This window comes from Bos grunniens, chromosome 8 (genome assembly GCF_055505025.1).
Source record: "Bos grunniens cultivar Pamir isolate PY7600 chromosome 8, Bosgru_T2T1.0, whole genome shotgun sequence".
In the NCBI taxonomy this organism is placed as follows: domain Eukaryota; kingdom Metazoa; phylum Chordata; class Mammalia; order Artiodactyla; family Bovidae; genus Bos; species Bos grunniens.
In genome coordinates, this window is record NC_141172.1 from 68,654,001 (window position 1) to 68,677,661 (window position 23,661).

The 23,661-nt window shown below is 53.0% G+C and overlaps 1 protein-coding gene across 15 annotated transcripts in view; it reads right to left on the reverse strand.

Moving 5' to 3' along the window:
• Positions 1-17,780: 17,780 nt before the first annotated feature.
• Positions 17,781-23,661, reverse strand: part of PEBP4 (phosphatidylethanolamine binding protein 4) — a 244,866-nt gene continuing 238,985 nt past the window's right edge. For all 15 annotated transcript variants that reach the window (XM_086416258.1, XM_086416271.1, XM_086416260.1 and 12 more), the window contains one exon: positions 17,781-18,031. In XM_086416258.1, coding sequence (XP_086272384.1) covers positions 17,877-18,031 — 155 coding nt within the window. In that variant the 3' untranslated portion in view covers positions 17,781-17,876. The remainder of the gene's footprint in view (positions 18,032-23,661) is intronic.

Sequence of the window (23,661 nt, forward strand, 5' to 3'; positions counted from 1 at the left end):
GCACCCCTTTGACCACGGGATGGCAGGAGGGCCCAGCAGGCCCAGACGCAGTCGCTGTGTAGTGCTTCCTGCGAAGGGCGCGCCACCGAGTTGCGGCAAGAGTCTGCCGAACCCACAGTCTCCGAACCACCGCGGCGACCTCCCCTGGTCTCTGCCCTCCCCCTCGCCTTACACGGGGCTGTCCCCGTGGCTGAGTGCCGGGTGCCCTGCAGTCAAGGGCCGCCTGTTAGCCGACCCCGAGCGCTGTCACCTCCCGGGGGAGGCAGAGATCCCGGGGGCGGCTGATACGTTCCCCGAGGCCTGTTCTCGGAGAGCGCGCGGCCCGGCCGCGGGAGAGGGGGAGGAGAGGAGAGGAGCGTGGGGGAACGACCCCAGATCACACCGGCTCGGCGTAGGAGGATTCCCTCCTCGGTGGCCGTGTGGGCGCGGTGGATCCCGCGGTCCCTGGCCCGGGAGCTGGGGTTGGGGGAACGTGCATTTCTCAGGGCGAGTGGGAGTGTTGACAAGGAGGAGGAGAGGATCCCCGGGCCTCACTCCGTAGGAGGGCCACGCGGGCCGGGGACGTGTGGGAGGAACTCCCAAGCTGCTGCTCGTCGTGGGGGTGGATGACAACCTCGCTCTCCTCCCCTCCATTTCACTCGATGGAGAGCTAGGGGTGGGAGGGCCCGGTCTCCCCCGGATCTCCTTTGGTGCTTAGGAAAGGAGGGATTCCCGCCGCCCGCGGGCCCCCTCTCCCTCGCCCCTGCTGCCGCTCCCGCCAGGCTCCCCGCACCTATACCGGGGAGGTTCTGCGCCCCCGGGCTCTCCTCCGCCCGCGCGGCGCGGGGAGGGAGCGCTCTGCAGCGGTCCCCGGCTCCGGCCGGAATCAGGGCATGCAGCGCCTCCCGCCCCCGGCTCCCTCCCAAGGCGGTGGGGCGGGCGGGTGGGGGGGGCGATTGGCCGGCCCGGGGGCGTGGGCGGCAGTGTGAGCAGGGCTGGGCGCGGGAGGGGCCTTGGCGGCTGCAAGGAGGGTCGCGGGGCGGCGGGCCAAGCCGGGAAGAGCCATACAAGGAGCGGATCCGGTGACGCGCCGGCCGCGCCCCTTCTCCTTCTCGATTTGGCTGCAGATTCCGGTCCCCGGATTTGCATATTTTGGCATCCAGTGGAAAAGGAAAGAAGAACGGAACCCGCAGCCTTTAAAGGAACCACACAGGCTGTAGCGTCACCTAGGGAGGCGGTCTAGGGGGCGTGAAAAATTAGCCAGCGGCTCCGGCCTCTGGCCGCAGAGCCTGGCAGCTGGGGAGAGACGGGGAGAGGCGGGGAGCAGCGACCCCCGGCGAGCATCGGCCGTTCCAGTTCCGGCCGTGGCCTCTCCGCGGCGCTTTCTGCTGCGCCTGCACCCGGAGGTGGAGAGGGGTTCTGTGGGTTTCTCTCCGGGGCCAAGAGACGCCGCGAGGTTAGCGGCCTTCAGGCGAGCCGCAGACACCAGTGGTGCCTGCAGTGCCCATGTTTCCCCGCGCGAGGCACAGCTCAGCCCGCGGGGGTGGCGGGGAGGAAGTGCGAGCGCTCCCGGCCGCCCAGCTCAACGCGGGAGGACCCTACCATGATGCACCCCCCACCCTCGTTGAGACCCGGGAGGGAAAGGAGATTGAGGAGCTGGAAACCCCGGGCCTGTTTGATAGGCACCCACAGTAGGAAAGGCAGAGGCCGGTGGGAGAATCGGGGATTCTTGAAAGCTTCCGGGGCCCCAAAGACCATAGAGGGGTGTAGCCATTCCAGAGGTGGGCCGCAGACACTTTTAGGCCGACTGGACCTATTGCATTCAAGGAGAACAAGTAGAGTTTGCAGGCCTGCTCCAGACCTGTTTGCTTGGTGAGAATGGGTAGGAGTCTTTTTTTGGGCAAAATGCCTGTCCCCTTCTTCCCTACTTGTCCCTGACCTAGAATGGGAGCCTTCAATTAATAAGTATTTAAAAAATAAGTATTCATTAAAACTTTAGTGTGATCTTGGGGAAATTTCTGAATCTCTTTCTGGGTCTCAGTTTTCTTGTCTGTAAATTAGGATAATAGTACCTATCCCTTAAGGGGGAGGGTCCCCTATGGCTCATGATAAAGAATCCAGCTGTCAATGGAGGAGATGGGGGTTCTGTTCCCTGGGTTGGGAAGATCTCTTTGAGAAGGAAATGGCAACCCACTCCAGTATTCCTGCCCGGGAAATCCCATGGATGGAGGAGCCGGGTGGGCTACAGTCCATGGGGTCGAAAAAGAGTCAGGACTTAGCAACTGAACAACAACAACAACAATCCCTTAGGAAGAACTAAAATTAGATAACGTCATAGAATACTGTTGCTAGATCACTAGCAGCACTCAATAAATGGCAATTATTACTGGTAAACTCTATTTTCCCCCACCCTACCATGTGACAGAAAAGCCCATTCCCCTTGTGTATCTTTGGGGTGAGTGTAGTTGACACAGGGAGTAAAAAGGGCCAGGTAGGAAACTCCATACCCTTCATCACACATATCAGTGTGATCATATACAGGAAGGTTTTATGTGTGAGCTTTACATCATCACAGAGATGGTTAAGGAATGGTCCCCACTCTGTGAGAACCCAGACAAGGATGGAGCCCTTGGTAGCTGGTGACGACATAAAGTAGAATACCAAGCAGTCATTCAGTTGCTCTTTAACACTCTGGAGCATCCTTCTAGACATGTTATGGAGGATGGCTGTGGCTTCAGGGTGGGGTGGGGATCCTGGAAGGATCCATGCTGGGGAAAGCCTGCCTCCACAAGCATAGGTCCTCACTGCCTGGCTGCTGGTCCGATTACAGCCCACACAGGTGTCCCCTGTCAATCTGGATGAAGGTGGCAAACAGAGGCCAGGGATCTATGGTGGGCACGGGCAACCCTGCCTATTAGAGTTGGGGTGGGAGGTGTGGAGTGGCCCCTTAGAGACTAACAGCATTCTCCCTCTGCTTGCTCCATCTTGAATTCAGCATAGGAAAAAAAACTCCCTTTCCCTCCAGTTTTCTTGCCTCTCTGCCTCCTGAACAGGGGCTGAGGGTGATTGTCTCAGTTTTATTGGCGGGCTCAGGTGAGATTGCCAAGGGCCTAATTACTTGAACTGGAAGCCCCAGACTTGTTGGGGAGCGAGTAGGGCACTGGTTCAGGGCATCTTCACCCTGAAGATGGTGAAAGGCAAGGCTGTGGCTCTGTAGCAGGGCCAAGGCCACCCATTCCCCACTGCTTACCTCTGGGGCTACTGCTGCTTGTGGGGGCAATGAGTGTGTTTGTCTTGGTGAAAGAGTGGAGGAAAGAGGGGACTTGGCCCTACAAATCCATCACAGAAAAAGGCCAGGTTGGAACTCTGTCTTGCTCCTTAGTCACCTCTACCCTCTGAACTTGAGCTCCTTTTTGCTAAAGATATCCAGTACTTCTCTGCTGTCTTATAAGAAAGAAGCCCTTATTTGGGGGAGAATGGATACATGTATGTGTATGGCTGATTCCCTTTGCTGTCTACCAAAACTATTAATATCACAACATTATTGATCGGCTCCACTCCAATATAAAAAAATAAAGAAGCCCCCAATTATTTCAAACTAAGGTGCTGGCAAGTTAATGACTTACCATCTCAGACAAGATTTGCCTTTTTATCAGAAAATGCTTGGAAGAGGGTAGTGTGTAACCAGAGGAAGTTAGCCCATTGTTAAGCATGGTGCCTGGAAAATGGTAGGAACTCAGATACGCTGATGGGCTGAGGTCTGACTGTGGGATGTCAGATCCAGTGACAAGGATTTGGAAGCTTGGGGTGCAGAGAACATCTGGCATTCCTCAAGTCACACCAGGCACCCATGTAGAGAGCCTACCCTGATGAGATTGCTCCTGAATGATAACTCCCTCAAGGGCTTCCAACTGCTTTCTGTTTTGGGGCACCCCACAAGAGATGGACTGTTCATCCATGGAATCAACCTGGACAAACCTCCTTGGCATTTTAGAGGTCATGCAGGAGACCTGGGTTTGATCCCTGGGTCAGGAAGGTCCCCTGGAGTGGCAACCCACTCCAGTCTTCCTGTCTGGAAAATTCCATGGATAGAGAAACCTGGTGGTCTGCAGTCCTTAGGGTCACAAAGAGTAGGAGACGACTGAGTGACTAACACACACAGCCAGCTCTGAGGTGAGATGGGTTTGGTCTAGAAGCCCATGGAAGGAACTTGACAGTAATGACGATTTGAGGGGTGGTGGTTCTGGTTAAGAGTGTTGTGTGGGGATTGCTGGAGGCGTCCGGCTCGCTGATCTTCTGTACCCACAAAAGATGGTGGCCTGTGGAGATACACCAGCTTAATTCTTCACAACAGTTCTGTGAGGAAGCTTTAAGGGCTGCCCCTCAATAGTGTTTTTTTTTTTTTTCCCCCTTCATGAAAAATCTAAGGAGTTGGAAGAAATCTGAGTAGTTAGTTGGAGGGTACTTGGCCAGGAAATGGCCGAGCTGAGATTTGAACTCAGGGTATTGTGACTCCAAAGATACTGCTCTTAATTCCAGCCTTTCTGGCTGTCAGGAGAAAGAAAGGAAATGGTAGGTGTGGTAAGAGGAAGTGAGTGCATCCTCAGTCGTGTCCTACTCTTTACGACCCCGTGGACTGTAGGGCACCATGCTCCTCTGTCCAGGGATTTTCCCAGCAGGAATACTAGAATGGGTTACCATGCCCTTCTTCAGGGGATCTTCCCGACCCAGGGATCTAACCCGCGTCTCCTGCAGCTCCTGCATTATGGGTAGATTCTTTACCACTGAGCCGCTGGGGCAGCCCAGGTAAGAGGAAGGAGAGGTGTAAAACCTATGGAGAAGGCAATGAATAGAAGAAGGCCTACCAGGATCTGCCTCCTAGCATCCTCAGGGCCCAGCTGGCAGAGAGGGGAGGAGCCCTCTCCCAGGGGAGAGGAGGGGCTCCAACCCACAGGCAGGTCAGGGAGGAGCAGCATTTCTTCCAGGGTTCCTAATAGGCAGAAGAACATCTGTCCCCTCGGAGCTCAGGTCCCACTGCCCTGTCGCAGAGGTCACAGGCTCCTCACCAAGCCAATTGCACACTTCCTTTTGAAACATCTGCTGTGCCAACATTTGAACAAACTCATTATAATCATTGAATAAGGGTGTTTTTGCTTACTTTTCAAGCAATGATGGGGAGAAGCTGGTGACTGAAGGGAGAAAGTCTTGTTACAAAGTAAGATTTGCTGGGGGTGAGGTGGGATATAAAGCCTTCCTGGAGATCCCTCCTCAGACACAAGTCCCAGGCTGTAATTGTTATGGGGGTCCAGAGGTTGAGATTTTGGGCAGGGCTGGGCTAGGGAAGGGAGAGAAGGCCAATCTCAGATAGAAGGCAAGACATGGAAAAAGTGTACTGTATGGGGACATGGAAAGAACAGGCCCTGGCCTGGGAATCAGGACTTCTGGCTTCCACTATCAATTATTTGTGTGACCTTGGGCTGCCCTCTGACTCCTGGGCTTTTGGGAGGGATTGGACTGGCTAACCTACCTCTAAATTCCTCCTAGTAGTGTTGATTCACCAGTTCTGGATTCTATTTTGGAAAGGGCTGGGAGGGGATTTTGAGGGAGAATGGATACATGTATGGGGATGGCTGAGTCCCTTCACTGTTCACCGGAAACTATCACAGTATTGTTAATTGGCTACACCCCACCAGAAAACAAAAAGTTTAAATTGAAAAATAAAAGATACATTCTGTGGCATTAAAAAGAATAAATTCCTCCAAGCAATGTTGTCCTTGAGTTTTGGATTCTATTGCACAAAGTGTTGGGAAGAGACGCGTGTTCCCAGCCAAGTTTGGGCTTCTAGGACCCTCAGGGAGGAAGAGGGATGGGTCAGGGGGTAAGGGCTTGTAATGGGAACTTGGCTATCATAGCTCAGGGGTGCATGGAGGGTAAGTGGAGTCATGTGCTTGGGTGGAGGGGTCTGCCATTGCCCCTGGGGGCCACAGTGGGGCAGCCCCCTTCTCAGCTGGGAGGGACGATGTCTCTGCAGTGAAGACTCTCGGGGGATGAGGCTTTTTGGAAAGAGGAACTTTGTCATCTGAAGTGAACCAGAAAAGGTATGAGTGTGGGGGTGGGGTGGGGGAGGCAGTAGAGGGAGCAAACAGGGAGTGAGACAGAAAAGGAGGGAGAGAGAGGTGAGAGCACAGATGAGAGCAGGGGCCCCCTACCACTTGCCCGCAAAACCAGCCTTCTGCTGGCTGTAGGCTTCAAGCATGTGATAGGTCAAGCATCTAAAAGGCTGGCAGATTCCTTTCCTCTCTGCCCTGGAAAGACAACCGTTGGGGAATCGGAGAGCTGTGGTCTCTAGATCTTGGTGTTTCGGATCAGCTCCCAGTCTCAGGACCCTCCCCAGCCTTAAACAAGTGGGCCCTTGGCCTCATCCACCGAGGTGATGAGTTAGGGGCCGACTTTTGGCTTCTTCTTTGTTGTTTTATGTTGTCAAAAAAAAAAAAAAATTATCCTGGGATGTGGGGAAAAGCAGGTGATGACTCTTTTGGGCCGAGAATTCGAGGTCCTCAGTTATGTTAGCATCCTCTTTCACCAGAAGGCCCAGGCAGGGCTTCCTGACTTTTGTTAGGCCGTAGCTCTCCTAGAAAATGAAATTCTTTACAACCACTGGTGTAAAGAACTGACACTGCCCCTGGCCCATCCCATCACTCTGAGGGCTGACAGTACTAGCCAGCTGGTACCCACAGGAAGTCTGCCTATCAACCTGACTGATGGCATGAGCTTTTTTGCCAGGGTTCAGGGCAGATGGGCAAAGGAGAAGGGGCATGATAGATTTTTCTTCCTCTCTGCAGAATTATTTTGGCCTTTTAGAGTTATCTGGTCTCAGATCACCAAGAAAGTTACTGGATGACAAGAGTTGGTATCTGAGCTCCCTGGGGGCAGGGACTGAGTCTGATTCCTCTGCCTCCCTAACACTCCCCTGGCTGTTCCCAGCAGGTGCTTCACAGGAAGTTGTTGACCCAACTCAAGTGTCCACATGGGCTGATTTGAGGGACTCAGGATCCACAGTGTGCTTCCTACCTTGTTCTTGCATTTCTACCACTCCAGCATCCACTCCCCCCACACACTATACAGGATGGGGGACCCCTTGTCCACCTTGTTCTTGCATTTTTACCACTCCAGCACACCACCCCCTTATACTATACAGGATGGGTTCTACCACTCCAGCACCCACTCTCACCACACTGTACAGGATGGGGGACCCCTTGTCTACCAAAGTTTATTTCTCACTGGAGTGAAGGGAGAGGCTCTTGTGTCTGGGACTAAATTCTCTCATTTCAGTGAGACATACCTTCAGGGAGCACTTCCTGTAGAGGGACTCAGACTTGAGACTGGGATTTGCCATGTGTCAGGGAGCAGGCAGTTTAAAGGGAAGTGAGGGATGAGGCTGAGGTAGAAGTGAGCACACACAAGGCCCTATCGGTTCTCAGAGGAAGTGCGGGCAAGGAGTTCAGGCAGGAGGACAAGCTCAGAGACAGGAAAACCTGATGGGGGTGTTGATCAAGACCTTGAGGACTGGGTTGGCTAAGACCTCTAAGTGAGGAGGAGAGGGAAGGGCAGGGGTATTCTGTGTAAAGTGAAAGTGTTAGTCATTCAGTTGTGTATGACTCTGCGACCCCATGGACTGGACTGTGTAGCCCACCAGGCTCCTCTCTCCATGGAATTTTCCAGGCAAGAATACTGGAGTGAATAGCCATTCCCTTTTGCTAGAGGATCTTCCTGACCCAGGGATCAAACCCAGGTCTCCTGCATTACAGGCAAATTCTTTACCATTTGAGACCCAGGGAAGCCCATTCTGTGTAAGGAGCTGTGATTCACCCCTTATTTTCATGTTAATTTTTTTTTTTAATCTCTGAAACTAGCTAGAGCCCATTCAATTCAGTTCAGTTCAGTTCAGTCGCTCAGTCGAGTCCGACTCTTTGCGACCTGACCCCATGAATCGCAGCACGCCAGGCGTCCTTGTCCATCACCAACTCCCTGTCCTTTCAGAACTTCTCTGTTAGTTTGTGGATGAGTGAGGAATCCTAGAGGAAGGGAAGGAAGACCACTCTGAGGCAGGATCTGGAGATGCCAGCAGACCCTGGAGCATCTACTAGAATGTAGGCTCCAGGAAGGCAAAGGCTGAGGTCCAGACCTGCACTGCTGTACCCCTAGCTAGAACCTGGCTTATGGGGGTTCTCCATAATGTGAGTGCTCCATCTTTATCTGTAATATCTGTGGGAGAATGAATGTGTCAGACCCTCTACTATGTCCCGTGTGGGGTGCTATTAGCAGGAACAGGAAAGGGGCTAAGTCCAGATGTGGACTCTAGGAGAGAGGAGGTACTTGAGGAGTCCCAAGGCAACGTGGATCCCAGGTTGGGGGTGGGGTAGGATTCATCAGACATAAACTCAAGTGGTAATAGCCCCGTTAATTGAGTGGTAATGATCCTTGGCATTTTTCATCTTCAAAGCCAGGAACAAACTGTAATTAATACTCCCGCCACCCGGGGGCAGGGTGGGGGTGGTGTGGAGAAACTTGAGCTGCTGTTGCTGCTCAGTCGGGGAAACTGAGGCACTGACAGAGAAAATGCCGTTAGGAGAGCCCGGAGGAGTTGGCAGGGGTGAGCCCCGCAGAGCGCTACCCCCTTCCAAAGCCAGGCAGAGGGGGAGTCGAGGTCAAGAATGATGGGGAGGGGGCGCTGGAGACCCGCGCAGAGGCAGAGAAAGAAGTCTCAGGCGAGGGCCTGGCCGAGGGTGGCAGTGGGCGATTGGCTTTGCCGGTGGCTTGGCGGAGGAAAGCCGGCGGGGGGCCTCAGCTCCCCGCGCTCCGGGGGCGACACTGGAGGGGCGCGCGGAGCAGGAGAGGCGACCCGAGAGTCCCTCAGGCCGCGCGCTGCACACTCAGCCTGAGTCACCGGCGGCTCCGAAATGCCTCCCGGTTTCCTCATCGCAGTCTGGCTGGCCCGCGCCCGGAGGGAGTTTTTCATTAGGGTGATTATTACCCTGCCGTCATTAAGAGACGGTAAACATCACCCAGGGACCGAGGGCGCGCGGCGGCCTCTAACTGCAGCCGGGGGTTCCCAGGCCCAGGAGGTGTGCAGCAAGCCCGCCTAACCCCGCCATCAGTCGGAACCACTTGCGGGGGCCCCAATGCCATCCCGCATCTAGAGTGACGTTTTCTCTGGACCATGGTGTCTTGGAGGACATTCTTCCTTCAGTTCAGTCACCACTCACCCAGAAAAGCCTTTCCTCTGAGACCTTCGGTCCATGTGTTGGTTACTATGTCCAGTGGTTACAAGTCCAGTGCTAAGTGCTCACTGCACCAAACAGCGCTCCTGGGTTGCCCTGGTCCTACCTACCTTTTCACATGAGTCTGTGTCATTCTTTGATGGATGTCTGCCTCTCACCCTCCTGCCCCAAGTTCCAGAAAGGCAGGAGCCACTTCTGATTTTACATATTCCCGTGATATGGTCCCCTCTCAACCCACCCCATCCCCACCTAGTGCTACAGTCTGGTGTAACAGCAGCCCTCAGCATTTCCTTTTTCTTTTTTTGATCTCACCACGTGGCATACGAGATCTTAGTTCCCTGAGGAGGGGTTGAACCTGCACCCCCTATGGTGGAACCTCAGAGTGCTAACCACTGGATCACCAGGCAAGTCCCACAGGCCGCAGCATTTGTGAATTAACAAGTTCTCATGAGGCAAGAGAACTGTTTGCTGATTGCCCCTCCACCTGATTGCCTTCGACATTTAAGATTTATCTCTTGTGCACCTACTGTGTGTCTGGCATTGGACACAGCTGTGATGAAAAGAGCTTGTGCGAAGACCCAAGGCCTAATGAGGATTCAGGGTGAGAAGGGGCTATAAGAAAATGCATACAAGGTGGTGGTAAGTGATGTGAGGAAAAAGAAATGAGGATAGCAGGGTTATGGGGCGTGCGCATTGGGATCCTGTTATATGTAGTCAGTCATTCTTCCCCAACGCTTGCATTTGGAGCTGGCATTAGTGCCACAGACTAAAGTACTGACTCAGAATATTTGAGGTCTGTGCTGTTAGTCCAGCTGATTCATTGGATGCTCTTTGAAAATTTCTGTGTAAATAAGATCTTTGTTTTTTAAAAAGATTACATCAAAGTTCACTAAGGAAAGTCACGTCTCTGAAGGCAGAGTCACCTGTGATTGGGCCCCTTGCCCCTAGCACAGCCCCTCTTCCCTGGTCAGCTTTCCCGCCTGCCACCAGGTGGCCTGAGAGAAAATTCTGATGTGGTCTTCTTTAGCGGCCTCTGGGGAAAGGATGGCAGTGGGCCAAGGGTGACTGTGGCTGTGAGTACCCCAGGCCTGAACCTCAGAGCCCTCACTGCCTCTCACACCAACCCTCTCGTGGATGGGCAGGAGAGCTTCATCTAGACCCCAAATGAAAGAAAGAGTTGCTGCAATGGAAACTCAAACTAACCTCCCCTCTTGCCCCACTTCCCTCCAGCGGTCACACTTCCGGCAGCCGCCACAGAGTATTTTGGGTTCGAAAACAAAGCGTCAGATCTATTTGAGCAAGTTTTTTTTTCCATTGGAGTAGAAGCCCAGGGGCCTGTGGCCACCCTGGGCTCGGCCACTTCCCCAGGGAACTGACGCGTTTCCCTTTCTCCACTGAAGACCAATTTAGCAAGTCAGACTGGCCACTTTTAGCTTCTCCTTTCCCTGGCCTGGCAGCAGGCGAGGGCACAGGGAGTGGGTAGAGCTGCTGGGAGGAGGGTGTGTGTCTCAGCGCCTTCCTTGTGGCCTTCAGGGGAAGGCCTGGTTCCCTTCTTCAGCCAGAACCTTCTTTTCACCCCTCTCCACACACCCCCCACCCAAAACTACACACACACACACACACACACACACACAGACTCACACACACACACACACACACACACACACACACACACACAACCTCCACAGCTGCCACCACAAATCCGCTTGCTGTATCAGGAGCCTGAAAGGTGAGAACTGGGGTTAGGCCTTGGTCTGATCTCAGTTTGAAAGGATGGTGTGTCCCTGTCACTGGTGGACCAGTGGGTAATGGGTTGTGAATGAAGTGGGCATGCACACATGGAGACCGCGTGTGTATGCAAATCTTATGTTCGCCACTTCCTGAGCTGAACACTGCACGCACATGCAGCTAGCATGGATGTCTAGAAAGAGCTTGGCAGAGGCAAAACCCTGGAGTGTCTAGCGGGTGTGTACACCATGTGATTTTGTGTGGGCTGGAGTATTTACAGTGTGTGTGCAGGATGCGTAGAGTAGAGGTGTGTGTGAGTGTGTGCATACACGTTCATAGATGTGTGGACGGCAGGGCCTGGTTCTCAGGGTGTTTCGGGGAGGAAGACAGGCAAACTCTGGATAGGGGTGACCAGCATCCTCGTGAGTGAATGCAGCTTCCACTCTGAGGAGCTGGAGGGGAGGGACAGAACTTCCAGGCTTCTTTTGTAATCCCTTCAATTCTTAGCACTTGGCCAAGCCTCCATCCATACTAGGGAAGGAGTGTCAGGGCTCTGACTTCACAGTCACAGAGAGTGGAGACAATCTATTGCCTTATGGTGACTTGAGTATCCACGTCCAGCTGTTTCTCTGTGTGTGTGTGAACGAATGAGTGTGCTGATGTGTGAGTATGGAAGTGAGTGCGGGAGGTCTGAGTTTGTGTGAATGAGTGTGGGTGTGGGCGGAGGGTGTTTGGACTCCTTTTGGGCACTGCCCGGGCTTGTCCTTATGCCCAGGCCCTAAAGGAAGCCCCCTCAGCTCACTGTCTGCTTTTTTCATGAGACTGGAAGTGAAAGTTGGACCCAGGGCCCTGCTGTGCCCGCCTTTCTGACAGGTTCAGCCTCTTTCCTTTGAGCTCTCAGCTTCCTGCCGGGTTGCTAGATAGCAGTGGTGTGGACTCCAGCTCCCAAGGAATAAAGGGGGCAACTTCTGTGTCCTGCCCTCATTCAGGACAGGTCAGGAGGATCCCAAGTCATATTTCTTTCTTTCATTTGGCCATGCCACGCAGCTTGTGGAATCCTGTCCAATCCCCGACCTAGGATTGAACCTGGGCCCTGGCAGTGAAAGTGCCAAGTCCTAACCACTGGACCGCCAGTGGGGCTAGAGGCCTGTCCACCCCCGCCCCAGGTCTAGAGGCCTTTAGCCCCACCCTCCCAGCTGTGAGGGTCCTCCCAAGTCATATTTCTACCTTCTGTGACCAGGTGCAGACCCAGGGCCCCTCCTCCCTCCTCCAGGTCCCTGAAGGGTCTCCCCAGGCCAGGATCAGGGGAGGGGAAGCTCTATTGCTGGCCACTGAGCCTGGGAGAGTGTTCTCCTGAAATCCTATGGTCTGCATCTCCCCACATTTGCAGACTTCTCCTTAACCTCTTGATAGGGTCTTCTGGCTCCTGCCACCAAATGCACTGGGCTCTTTTTCATTCTTAATCCTAAGAATACTCATTCTCTCCTGTTCTAGTGGTTTCCTCTGACACTCCTGCTCCACCCTGCCAAAGGGATAGTGGTAGTGGCTTTCTCTACCATGCACCCAAATAACCACAGAGTTGAAGAACATTTAGCTGGAGGCGGGTCTCAGAGAACACTCACACCAAACTATTTTATGGATGAGGAAGCTGAGGCCCAGAGAGGGCAGCTGATGTGCCCAGGGTCGCACAGCAGTGAAGGGTAGACCTGGTGTTGAAATCAGGTCTTGAGTTCTGATCAGTGCTTCTTTCAGATATACCTGGTCTGGTTCATCAGACCAGATGGCGATAACTTTCTTTCCAATTCCCATCTCTTTTTGACTCTGTCTTCCTCGCCTATTTGACTGAAATATTTCCTTTTTACTCTTTGAAATGCCCTCTCTGTGTTAAGTGGGATGGCTTGCATTTGGTGGCACTAAGGGGGTACTCAGAGCTAAGTCCTCAGTCTTTGCATAGTTTTCATTTGTCCTCTCCAAAGATTTTTCTCCTTTCTGGTCCTTTATCCCTCAGGATTGTCAGGGACTCTGTCCTCCCCTCTTCCTGAGCCAGACTCTTCAGCTTGTATTTCTCCTTCCAAGTACCCAGGAGGCGGATGAGAACCTCAAGGAATTTTCTCCTTTCTTGTACCTTAGTTTCCAGATCTCTAAAATGGAGCGAGGGTCTCTGCAGGGGAACTATAGGTATTTGTGTATGTGTGTGCATGCAAGTGTGTGTGTATGTGTGTGTGCGCGCGCGTGCATCTCATGTGTCTCCCAGCAGCTCCTGGGGAAAATGGGAAAGTTAATTAGTGCCAGGATGAAAGACGCAGTGGGATAATTGCAGGTAATATTAGGACAGCTGGGAGGGTGGGGCTAAAGGCCTCTAGACCTGGGGCGGGGGTGGACGGGCCTCTAGCCCCACTCATGCAAACAGATCAGATACCTGGAGAGGTGGGGGGAAGGAGCGTTCTGAGTGAAGGGTCTTTGTCTTTACAGGGAAATGCTTGTTAGTTGCTAAGGAACTGGGTTGTCTTTTCTGATCCAAGCCTCCCAGTGTTTTGCTAAGCTTGGGAGGGGGATGCTGGGCTGGGCTTGAGGCTCCTTCGGCAGTTGGCCCTCTCCCTGGGGCTGCCGACACTCCAATGGGTCTCTTGGGAAAGACTCATCTGGAGAGGGTTAGCCCTCCCATTACCCTCAGCCTGAATGCTTGCTTCAGCTGAGCTGGGGAGCACAGCAGGTGAGGTGCAGGCAGAGAAGAAGAGGAGAACACACATTTACTGAACAGCCTGCATACCAGGCACTGTGCCGGGCGCCTTCCGTGCCATCTCATTTAACCGTTGCAACAGATCTTTAAGGAAGGCATGTGTATTTCCATTTTTTCTCATTATACTGTTTTCTTTTTGCAGTTGAAACACAGGTCCAGAACAGTTGAGTAAGTTCCCTGAGGTCAAAGAGCTATCAAATGGTAGAGACTGTGCGAACTTAGGTGTGCTAAGAAAAGTTGTGCTTTTTAAATTACACCACCTCATGCATCTAGCTGCCTTTCTTCTTATCCCACAGGTGCTTAGCACTAACATCTGAACCCATCACTGTCAACCCCTATCACCACCATCATCACCACCAACTTCAACATCAATGTTATCATTTTCATCTTCATCATTAGGAATTCTTCCTATATGTCTTTTTCCATCTCTGTTTTAGCAGTTATTACACAAACAAAGTTCCAGGAAGCAGAGGGGTGATGCAAAGGATTGAGGGTGGTGAACTGTTGGGGTATTTGCCTTGTGCAGGTTGAGGGGGGTGGTAACGGCCTTGAGCTTGGCCAGGCCATTGCTGTCAGCGTCAGGGAGCTGACCCTCCCCACAAATCATGCTTTGTCTAGAATAGCTTGAGGCTGCCGTCTCTGGGGTTGCACAGAGTCGGGCACGACTGAAGCGACTTAGCAGCAGCAACAGCAGCAGCAGGGGAAGGGAAGACTCCCTTTAGGTTCTTTTAGAACTTCTACCCTTCCTTCTTGGCCTACCCAGCTTTGGGATAAATAGAAGATCTGACCTTTATTTTATGTAGCCTGGAGGGTAAAATGAGAGCACTCTGTAAGTGGGCTTCCTAGGTGGTGCTAATGGTAAAGAACCCGCCTTCCATGCAGATTAGACGTAAGAGACAGGGATTCGCTCCCTGGGTAGAAAAGATCCCCTTGAGGAGGGCATGGCAACCCACTTCAGTATTCCTGCCTGGAGAATCCCCATGGACAGAGGAGCCTGGCGAGCGACAGTCCATAGGATCATAAAGAGTCGGACACGACTGAAGTGACTTAGCATGCATGGATGTTACCTGTGAGTACTGAGAGTGGGAAGGCCCAGTTAACACCAGATTCTACCATTACTAGTTACAGAACAGGGAGGAAGTCCCTTAACTTATCGGAATGTCAGTTTCCTCATCTATAAGATGACAATCACAACACCTACACTATTAGGTGGTTTTGACAATTGGATGAGAGAATATGTATGAAGGCCTGGTAGGCTGGGAAGCCAGGCAGGAATGAATGCACTAAAGGAGATGTTACATGTCAGGCATTTGGCATGGTGCCTGGTATGCAGACAGCAATCAACAAATGGTATCTGATGATGATAATGATAATATCAGTTCTCCTGTCTGTAAAGGGGTCACTAATACTCCCCTTGGGGCTTCCCAGGTAGCTCAGTGGTAAAAGAATCCTCCTGTGAATGCAGGAGGTGCAGGAGCCACAGGTTCAATCCCTGAATCGGGAAGATCCCTTGGAGGAGGAAATGGCAACACACTCCAGTATTCTTGCCTGGGAAATCCCATGGACAGAGGAGCCTGGTGGGCTACAGTCCATAGGGTTGCAAAGAGTTGGATACAATTGACTACGCATGCAGTACTCCCTTACATTTTTTTAAACTGTTTTGTTGGCAATTTCGAAGCGATCTCCATACTCATTTTGTTTCTTTCTGGAGGAGGCAGTGAAAAGAAAAGGGGCAAGAGGCCCAAAGCCTTCTGCAGGCAGAGAGCTGAGCCAGGTGGGCTTCCCCAAGTTCTCCTGGCCTCCAGACTTTCCCTGCCGACCCCTGGGAGCTCTTTCTCTGTGGCTTTCAGACACGTCTGGCAAGGCTGGCTTCAGTCTAGCGCCTGGGCTAGTTTTGTTATTTTTTCAAGTTTTGGGGCCAGGAGGGTGGGGGTCTCTCCAGCAGCTGAACCAAAAGCCCAAAACACCAGAGGAAGAGAAAAGAGGTGGGGCGGGGGGAAGGAAGGAAAGCAAGCCGATAATTTCCTCGAAGGATAAACATCCGATTTTTTTCCTCACCCAAAATAAACATGCTAGCCACAAGGAATTAAAAGCAGAAGAGGGGAGGATGTGTCTCAATTTGGGGCTGCTCTAGGAAGCTGACCTACTATTTATGCCGGCCCTGGACACCGACCAGAGCTGCCAGTTACACTGTGGGCCTCGGTGGAGTGAGGGGTGTGGGGAGAGGGCCCAGAGAGAGGGAGGTTCACACACATCCATACAGTTCCTTCAAGGGCTGCCTTTTGTGACACTGCAAACTGACGTTTCCTTTGGCTGCTTCGTGTAGCCCTGCTGACAAGCCTGTCTGGTGGCCTAGAATGGAGTGGGGAGTTCCTACTACCTGGGATGGTGTCAAACAAAGGCTGTTCTATAGAACAAGAGCTTGCTGTCCATCACCTGGGTGGGGAGCTGAATCTACAGATGTGGGGGCAGGGGGGGTTGGGGGGGACATCATCCAATCCCTTCCCATCACACACTCTGTCTCCCTCCTCCTGGTGTTTTTCAGATCCCCATGGAAAAGACCCTGCTGCTGGGAAAGATTGAGGGAAGGAAGAGAAGGGGGCAACAGAGGATGAGATGGTTGGATGGCATCACTGACTCAATGGAGTTTGAGCAAACTCTAGGAGATAGTGAAGGACAGGGAAGCCTGATGTACTGCAGTCCATGGGGTCACAAAGAGTTGGCCACAACTGAGCAACAACAACAATCACTAAAATCTTCCCACTAGTCAAGAGTGTGCTGGGCCCAGGGGTTGGACGGGGCCCCTTGCCTTCTGGCTAATGCAGGGCACGGCTTTAGGAAGGTAATAACCCATGGCCCCTTTCATCTGGGGCCCTAGGCACTCTGCATGCATGAGTCACCTATCTTGCTGTATTCTAGCCAAGGAGAGGGGAGTAATTAACTCTTGGGAGGGAAACTGAGCAGAGGGTCTTGTTGAGAGGGTGGGGGGTTAGAGTCGGGGGTGGGGGAGTTGAGGAACCAGGGTTTAGCCTGTGAATGAGACCTTGGCACAGAGGTGCCTCCAAGGGATTTTGGGGTAGGAAAGCCAAGAGACTTTCAGAGGATATCCAGAGGCTGTCAAGAAGCCGAAAATCCTTCCTGTGCAGACCAAAGAGTTTCTTCACAGCTTTCTAAAAGCAGACATCAGATCATGCGCTTTCTCCCCTCCAATCTATTTGTCATTTCACGATTCCCCGTCACTTCCAGGGTACAATCCAAAATGTGAACATGACTGCAAGGCCTGACCTGTCCGGTCTTTGTCCATCTGTCCAGGTGGCCAAAGTTTTGGCTTTTCATTGCCCCATCAGCCACGGGAGCTGGGAGGTGCCATGTCTTCTCTCTGTCCCTGTCTCCACTCATAGTTAACCCCTACCCCACTTCTCAGCCGTGAAGTGAAACATGACTTCCTCAGGAAAGACAGGCGTTCCCAAGCCTTGACCACCCTCCACCCCCCATCACAAATCAGGTCCCCTCTACTCCCTCATGGCACTTGCCACATTTGCTGGAATTTGCCCGTGGTCATCTGATGGAGAAGTTTGCCCTCCCGTCCTGAACTGGAAGCGCCATGGAACAATCCTCATGTTGGGCCTGCCTTCGTCACATGTGGATCCCCAGCACCTTGGTCAGGCACACACCATGTGCCAACAGTGTTTGTTAAATGAGTGTTCAGAACTGGGAAGGGCCATGGTGATAAACCAACCACCCTTGTCCCTTCTTCCTCCTTCAATTTCGCAACTGAGGAAGTGGAATTTTACGGAGGGTAAGTGACTTGCTTAAGGTCACATGGTGCCTCAAGGACCATTCAGGGCTAGAAACTCCCACCTCCTGCCTGTCGCTCCATCCCACCCCACTCCCGACCAACCCCTTGCATTTTACAGGAGTGACCCCAGCCCCAGTGCTGGACATCGATGGATTTCCACCTCTTGGTTTTGGAAGGAGGACAGGTTTGGAAATAAAACATCCAACCATTAAGCCCTAGATGATTTTTTTTTTTTAATTTGGAAGAGAAAGGGGGTTCCATACCCGGAGAGGGGGAGTCCATACCCAGACCATGGGTGGTGCGCGCTGTGGACACACTGGCAGTGTGGAGCTTGAGGTCTGGCGGGCAGTTATTTCGGTTCAGGTTTGTCCGTGGTCTCATTGCTTACTACTCCCGGGTTCTGGCGACTTAGCCCATCCAGGTAATATTGGGTCATGAATTGGGTGCTGGCTTCAGGTTCGGTCAGGTGGAAGTGGCTCAGAAATTTGTCCATTTTCCAAGAGCCTGGAAGGACAAACAGACCACAGGGAGGTGATGAGACAGAACTGTGGACTTGAGAACTGGCAGGGGCCTGAGAGGGAGGCCGGCTCTGGGGAATAGAGATAGCAGGTGGTGACCCTGGCCCTTGGTCTGAAGGCAGGAGGTGTCTGGGGTGCCTGCTGGCTCCTGGCTGCAGGGGAAGCCCTGGACATCAGCAGCATCTGGAAAGGATACTTCCCAGAGGACAGTGGGGACCAAGAGTCTTGACTGAGTCAAGGATGGCCTTTAATCTCTTTCTTCAGGCCTTTATTTGGCACAACTCTGCCTTCCCATCGTGTGCAGAAAGGAAATGCCTGGTCAGGTGGGCTACCCACTTCTGCCTCCCACCCATCTTTTCCTGCAAGTTCCCCTGACCTCGTGACTGTGGTCTGAATGCTGCTTTTCTTCATACCTGGTCACCCCCGTTGCCAAGGCTAGGATTGGCAGAAATGTCTATGCCATTTCTTCCAATCTCTTCTCCAGATGCCAGCCCGGCCACCTCCTCCCCAGTCCCAAGAGACCTCGTGCGACAGGGTTCCTTCCCCGGCAGTGACACAGATAAAAGGCAAGGCACGTGGCCAGGCTGCTTCTCCTTGCCCTGAGGACCTAGATCCTGAAGGGGAGTGGAGAGTGGACAAGACATCCCAGCCTGGACCCTGGGGAAGTCCAGTGGGTGCCCAGGTCAGAGGGGACCTTCTCCAGGGGGAGAGAACACAGGGCTGTGGGGGGAAGGAGGTGCATCTTTTAGAGCAAGTGTGAACAGGCCTAGCAGCAGGGCAAGGAGGGCAAGGCCCCAGGCACAGGGGAGGGGCTTACGGAAGTGGTCAGCGGCATATTCCCATACTCTTGTTTCCCAAACCCCGGGCCTCAGGCACCCTTGGTGGATGGTTGCCAGATAAAATACAGGTTGCCCAGTTCTATTTGAATTTCAGAGGAACAACGAATCCTCTGTTAGTGCAAGTGCATCCCACATATTGTGTGGCCCAGACTTATACTAACAAATTATTCCTTGTTTATCTGAAACTCAAACTGAATTGAGCATCCTATAAGGACAGAGGAGCCTGGTGGGCTATAGTCCATACAGTTGCAGAGAGTTGGACATGACTGATCACACATTTACTTACCTATTTAATGTATTTATTGGGTTGCCCGAAAAGTTTGTTTTGGTTTTTCCATATGCTCATACAGAAAACCTGAACGAACTTTTCTGGCCAACCCAATATTTATTTATCCCTGCCCCCCTGCTTCTCCCCACCCCCTCTCCCACCCCCAATCTAGCAGCCTTTCCTGGCTAGAGGAATTACTGTAGGTAGACCCTGCCTGGAGCAGGGCTAGACAGTGGCTGATACAGCCAGAACTAATGGAGACCTCTAACACACCAGGAGGATGAGTTGGGGGGCTGGCAGCCTAGAATTCCTCCCTGAGCCGCCCCTTCACCCACCTGTGGCCCTTCGACTGCATCCACCTCCATTTTCAGCAATGAAGAAAGCAAGTACCCTCTCTCTGCCACCTGCCACCTGCCAGCTGTTGGCATTTCAAAGATGTTCTCAAGGAGAAGACAATTTTTAATCCAAATAAAACAATGATTTGGAAATAATACCAATAACATGGGGACTTCCATGACGGTCCTGTAGCTAAGACTTGGCGCTCTCAATGCTGGGGGCCTGGGTTCCATCCCTGGTCAGGGAACTAAGATCCCACATGTCGAAACTAAGACCTGGTGCAGCCAAGTAAAAAGTAATAGCAAGAACACCAATATAGTGCTTCCTATGTGCTAGGCACAATTCTAGGAACTCCACACATACTCATTTAATCCCCATGAGGAAAGAAGAGTAAAAGTGAAATTGAAAGTCGCTCAGTCGTATCTGACTCTTTGCAACACAGAATACTGGAATTCTCCAGGCCAGAATACTGGAATGGGTACCCTTTCCCTTCTCCAGGGGATCTTCCCAACCCAGGGATCGAACCCAGGTCTCCCTCATTGCAGGTGGATTCTTTGCCAGCTGAGCCACAAGGGAAGCTCAAGAAAACTGGAGTGGGTAGCCTATCACTTCTCCAGCGGTTCTTCCTGACCCAGGAATCAAACCAGGGTCTCCTACATTGCAGGTGGAGTCTTTACCAACTGAGCTATCAGGGAAGCCCCACAAGGGGAGAAGACTGTTTTTATTCTCAATGCACAGATGGGATAATGGGGTCATAGGACCAGATTTGGTGAAAAAGCTTTTAGGGGAATGGATGGGGGAAAGGAGGGCTTCCCTAGTGGCTTAGATGGTGAAGAATCAGCATGCCGATGCAGGAGACCTGGATTTAATTCCTGGGTCAGGAAGATCCCTTGGAGAAGGGAATGGCAACCCACTCCAGTATTCTTGCCTGGAGAATCCCATGGACAGAGGAGTCTGGTGGCCTACAGTCCACGGGTTTGCAAAGAGCTGGACATGACTGAGCGACTAACACACACACTTCAGGAGAAGGGCCACCATAGGTTCCCTCAAGTCTTATCTGGCTCTGTGTGCATTCAAATTGGGCCTTTGAGGGCTAGAAAACAGGTTTTCTAGTTTTCTAGTTTCAGGACTTCTTTTTGAGGGGGTCGGGCAGTGGCCTGAGATGAAGACCCACTGCTGGGGGTTAGGGGGAGGCGGTGGGGAGCTGCTTTCCACTAGGATGGGAGGGAGGGAGTGAGGAGAGAGCAGGTACTCGCCTGTCTGTGGCCTCTGCCCTGAGGGAGCTGGGCTGGCTGGAAAAGAACTGTAGTTATCACGACCCTGAGAAGGAGTGTATATGTACACGTACTATGTATGCGCCAGGGAAAGGGTCATGGGTGAACTGGTGTGTGGCTGGCACGGAGACAAGGGGACCTTCCCCACAGAGCACAGCAGGAAGGAAACCCGTGGCAGGGAAGGAATTGAAACTCATCACAAGATCAGGGCAAGTTGGCAGAAAGAAATCCCCCTGCTCCCAGGGAGACCTTGCTCAGCTCTCCCAGCAGTCTGCTCTCTTGATGGAGTTTGGGGCAGGGGTGCGCCTTCCGGGTCCCATTGCCGATATCCCTGGGGTTCTTGGGTTTCTTGGGCAGCTTCTCAAACCAGGCGCATCCCTCGGCAGAGGCACCCAGTGCCGGGCTGCTAGCCTTGGTGGCCTCCTCCCCTGGCTTGGCTGTGACTCCTTACACCTCCGTTTCCTGCCACAGAAGGCGAGAGGAACTGACCCTGTGCAAGTTCTAGAAGGAAGAGGGGTGAGTCAGGCCCTCTGGGTTGTGTGAGGAGCTGGGAGGCTGTGGCTTCTGTGGTTGCTGCCCCGGAGGAAAGCCCCATCCTGCGTGGTAGTAGCTCCGGAGGGCTGCCCTGCAGGGAGGGGCGGGCAGCCGGCTGGCTCAGGCCACGCCCCTTGTGCCCGGACCTACCCTGGACCAGCTCTGCCTGGGAAGCCCACAGGACTGGCCAGTGCACTTCTCAGGTCTCTGTGGCACGAGGCCTCCGGCTGCAGGGAGAAAGGAGGAGGGTGGCTCCTGAACCAATGGCTGGAACACAGGGGTCCCTGGTCTCCTCAGGACGGGGCTGTGGCAGAGTGTGTGCAGGGTGGTCCCTGCACAACCCTAGGGAGTGCTGTTCTGATCCAGCACAACTACACACAGAGGCCGTTTGCTCACTTATTGGGTGGTGCTGACGGGAAAGATGTTAACTATGAGATATGTTAAATGTTGGGCTTCCCTGGTGGCCCAGTAGTAAAGAATCTGCCTGCTGATGCAGGAGACCCAGGTTTGATCTCTGGGTTGGGAAGATCCCTTGAAGAAGGGAATGGCAATCCACTCCAGTATTCTTGTCTGGAGAATTCCATGGACAGAGGAGTCTGACAAGCTATAATATAGTCCATGGTTTGGAAAGAGTTGGACACAACTTTATCAACTTACCAACTCAACAATAATAGACCTTAGAGATGTTCCAGACCTGGGCTGGGAGGTGGGGAGCGGGGAGAGTTAGGTCATCTCATCTCAAGCCATGGGGAGGGGGTGTTCTGAGCCTCTCTACCAAACAGTGGGAGGGGGTGAGTGACCCTTGTCTTCAACAATTGGGAGACAAGCTTCAGAGACTCATCCCATGAATTTGAGTCTTCGGAATGGCAAGGCTGGAATGTTTGGGAATGGCCCTGAGGCAGGTCTTGACTGTCCATCTCTCCACTCCCAGCTTTCCAGATCTGTGGGACTGGCTTACCACTCACTGCTTGGGAGTAGTTCATCACATGGAATGGACCCTCCCCTACCCCTGCCACCATCCAGCCTGTCAGGGTTTAAGAGGCACATGGTTCAGTGGTAAAGCATCTGCCTGCCAATGCAGGAGACCTGGGTTTGATCCCTGGGTTGGGAAGAACCCCTGGAGAAGAAAATGGCAACCCACTCCAGTTTTCTTGCCTGGGAAATCCCATGGACAGAGGAGCCTGGTGGGCTGCGATACATGGGTTACAAAGAGCTGTACAGGACCGAGAGGCTGAGCACTAATGCAAGAGACTGAGAAAGTAAAGCTACACTAGTTTAGTAACACCCACCCACCAGGATTTGGGAGAACTGGGTAGACAGCACCTGGGCCAGAATTCAGAAACTCTGAGCTGAAGGGAATCTCAGACCCTGGGATCCAGGTGCCCCCTAACACTGACAGCTGCTTCTGGGGGCTGCCAGGAGTGTGGAGGGTTACTTGATCCAGGCCCCACTCCTGCCCTTGACAACTTTATAACAGGATGATCAACACTATATTAGGGACTTCCCTGTTGGCCCAGCAGTTAGGAATCCACCTGCCAACGCAGGGGGACTCAGGTACCGTCCCTGGTCGGGGAACTAGGATCCCATGTGCGGAGGGGCGATAAGCCCGTGCCACAACTACTGAGCCCAGGTGCCACAAGTAGAGAAAGCCCACACGCCGCAGGAAGACTCAGCACAGCCAAAATTTAAAAGAAAGAAAAGAAACTGCTTTAAAAAAGGAAACAAAACCAACCAAACAAAAAAAACCATTGGACTAATAACAAGCTAGGCCTTTGTGGGATGGCCTCTCCACTGCACAGTGTGCAGCCCCAGGAGACGAGTTCCCATCCCCCACAGTGGTCCTGGAGTTCTCCACCAGACTCACTCTTTAGACTTCCCTATAGCATGAAGCAGCGCTCCCTGTGTGTCCTTGCTCCCACCTACCTTGTCATTTGGTCCTCAGTGGACCCTCAGGTGTTCCCCTCTCTCTGGGAGGGAAACACCCATTCAGATTGGCTGGGGAAAGGGACAGGGCTCTAAACCTTGGCATGGGCCCCCCTTAGCTTCTGCTGGGACTCATGACCTCGTGGTGCCTGGCTCAGAGACGCCCTGTCACCCCAGGCCAGTGAGCTGCGTTGAACTGAGGCAGCCACCCTATTCCCCAGCCTCTGGCTGCCCTCCCTCTGCTCAGGGACACAAGTGCTTTCCTGTCAGGGGACAGTGGCCCTGAAGGAAAGACAAAAATTGAACACCAGCCTAATAAGCGTCCCACTGAGTGCCCGGCTCAGGTCTGTAATTTGTCTGGCTCTGCGTGGGGCTGGCTGCCGTGAGGGGAGCGCTGATGCCTTTCTGATGAGATTAATGATGTCCTGGCGGTGGTGGGCGG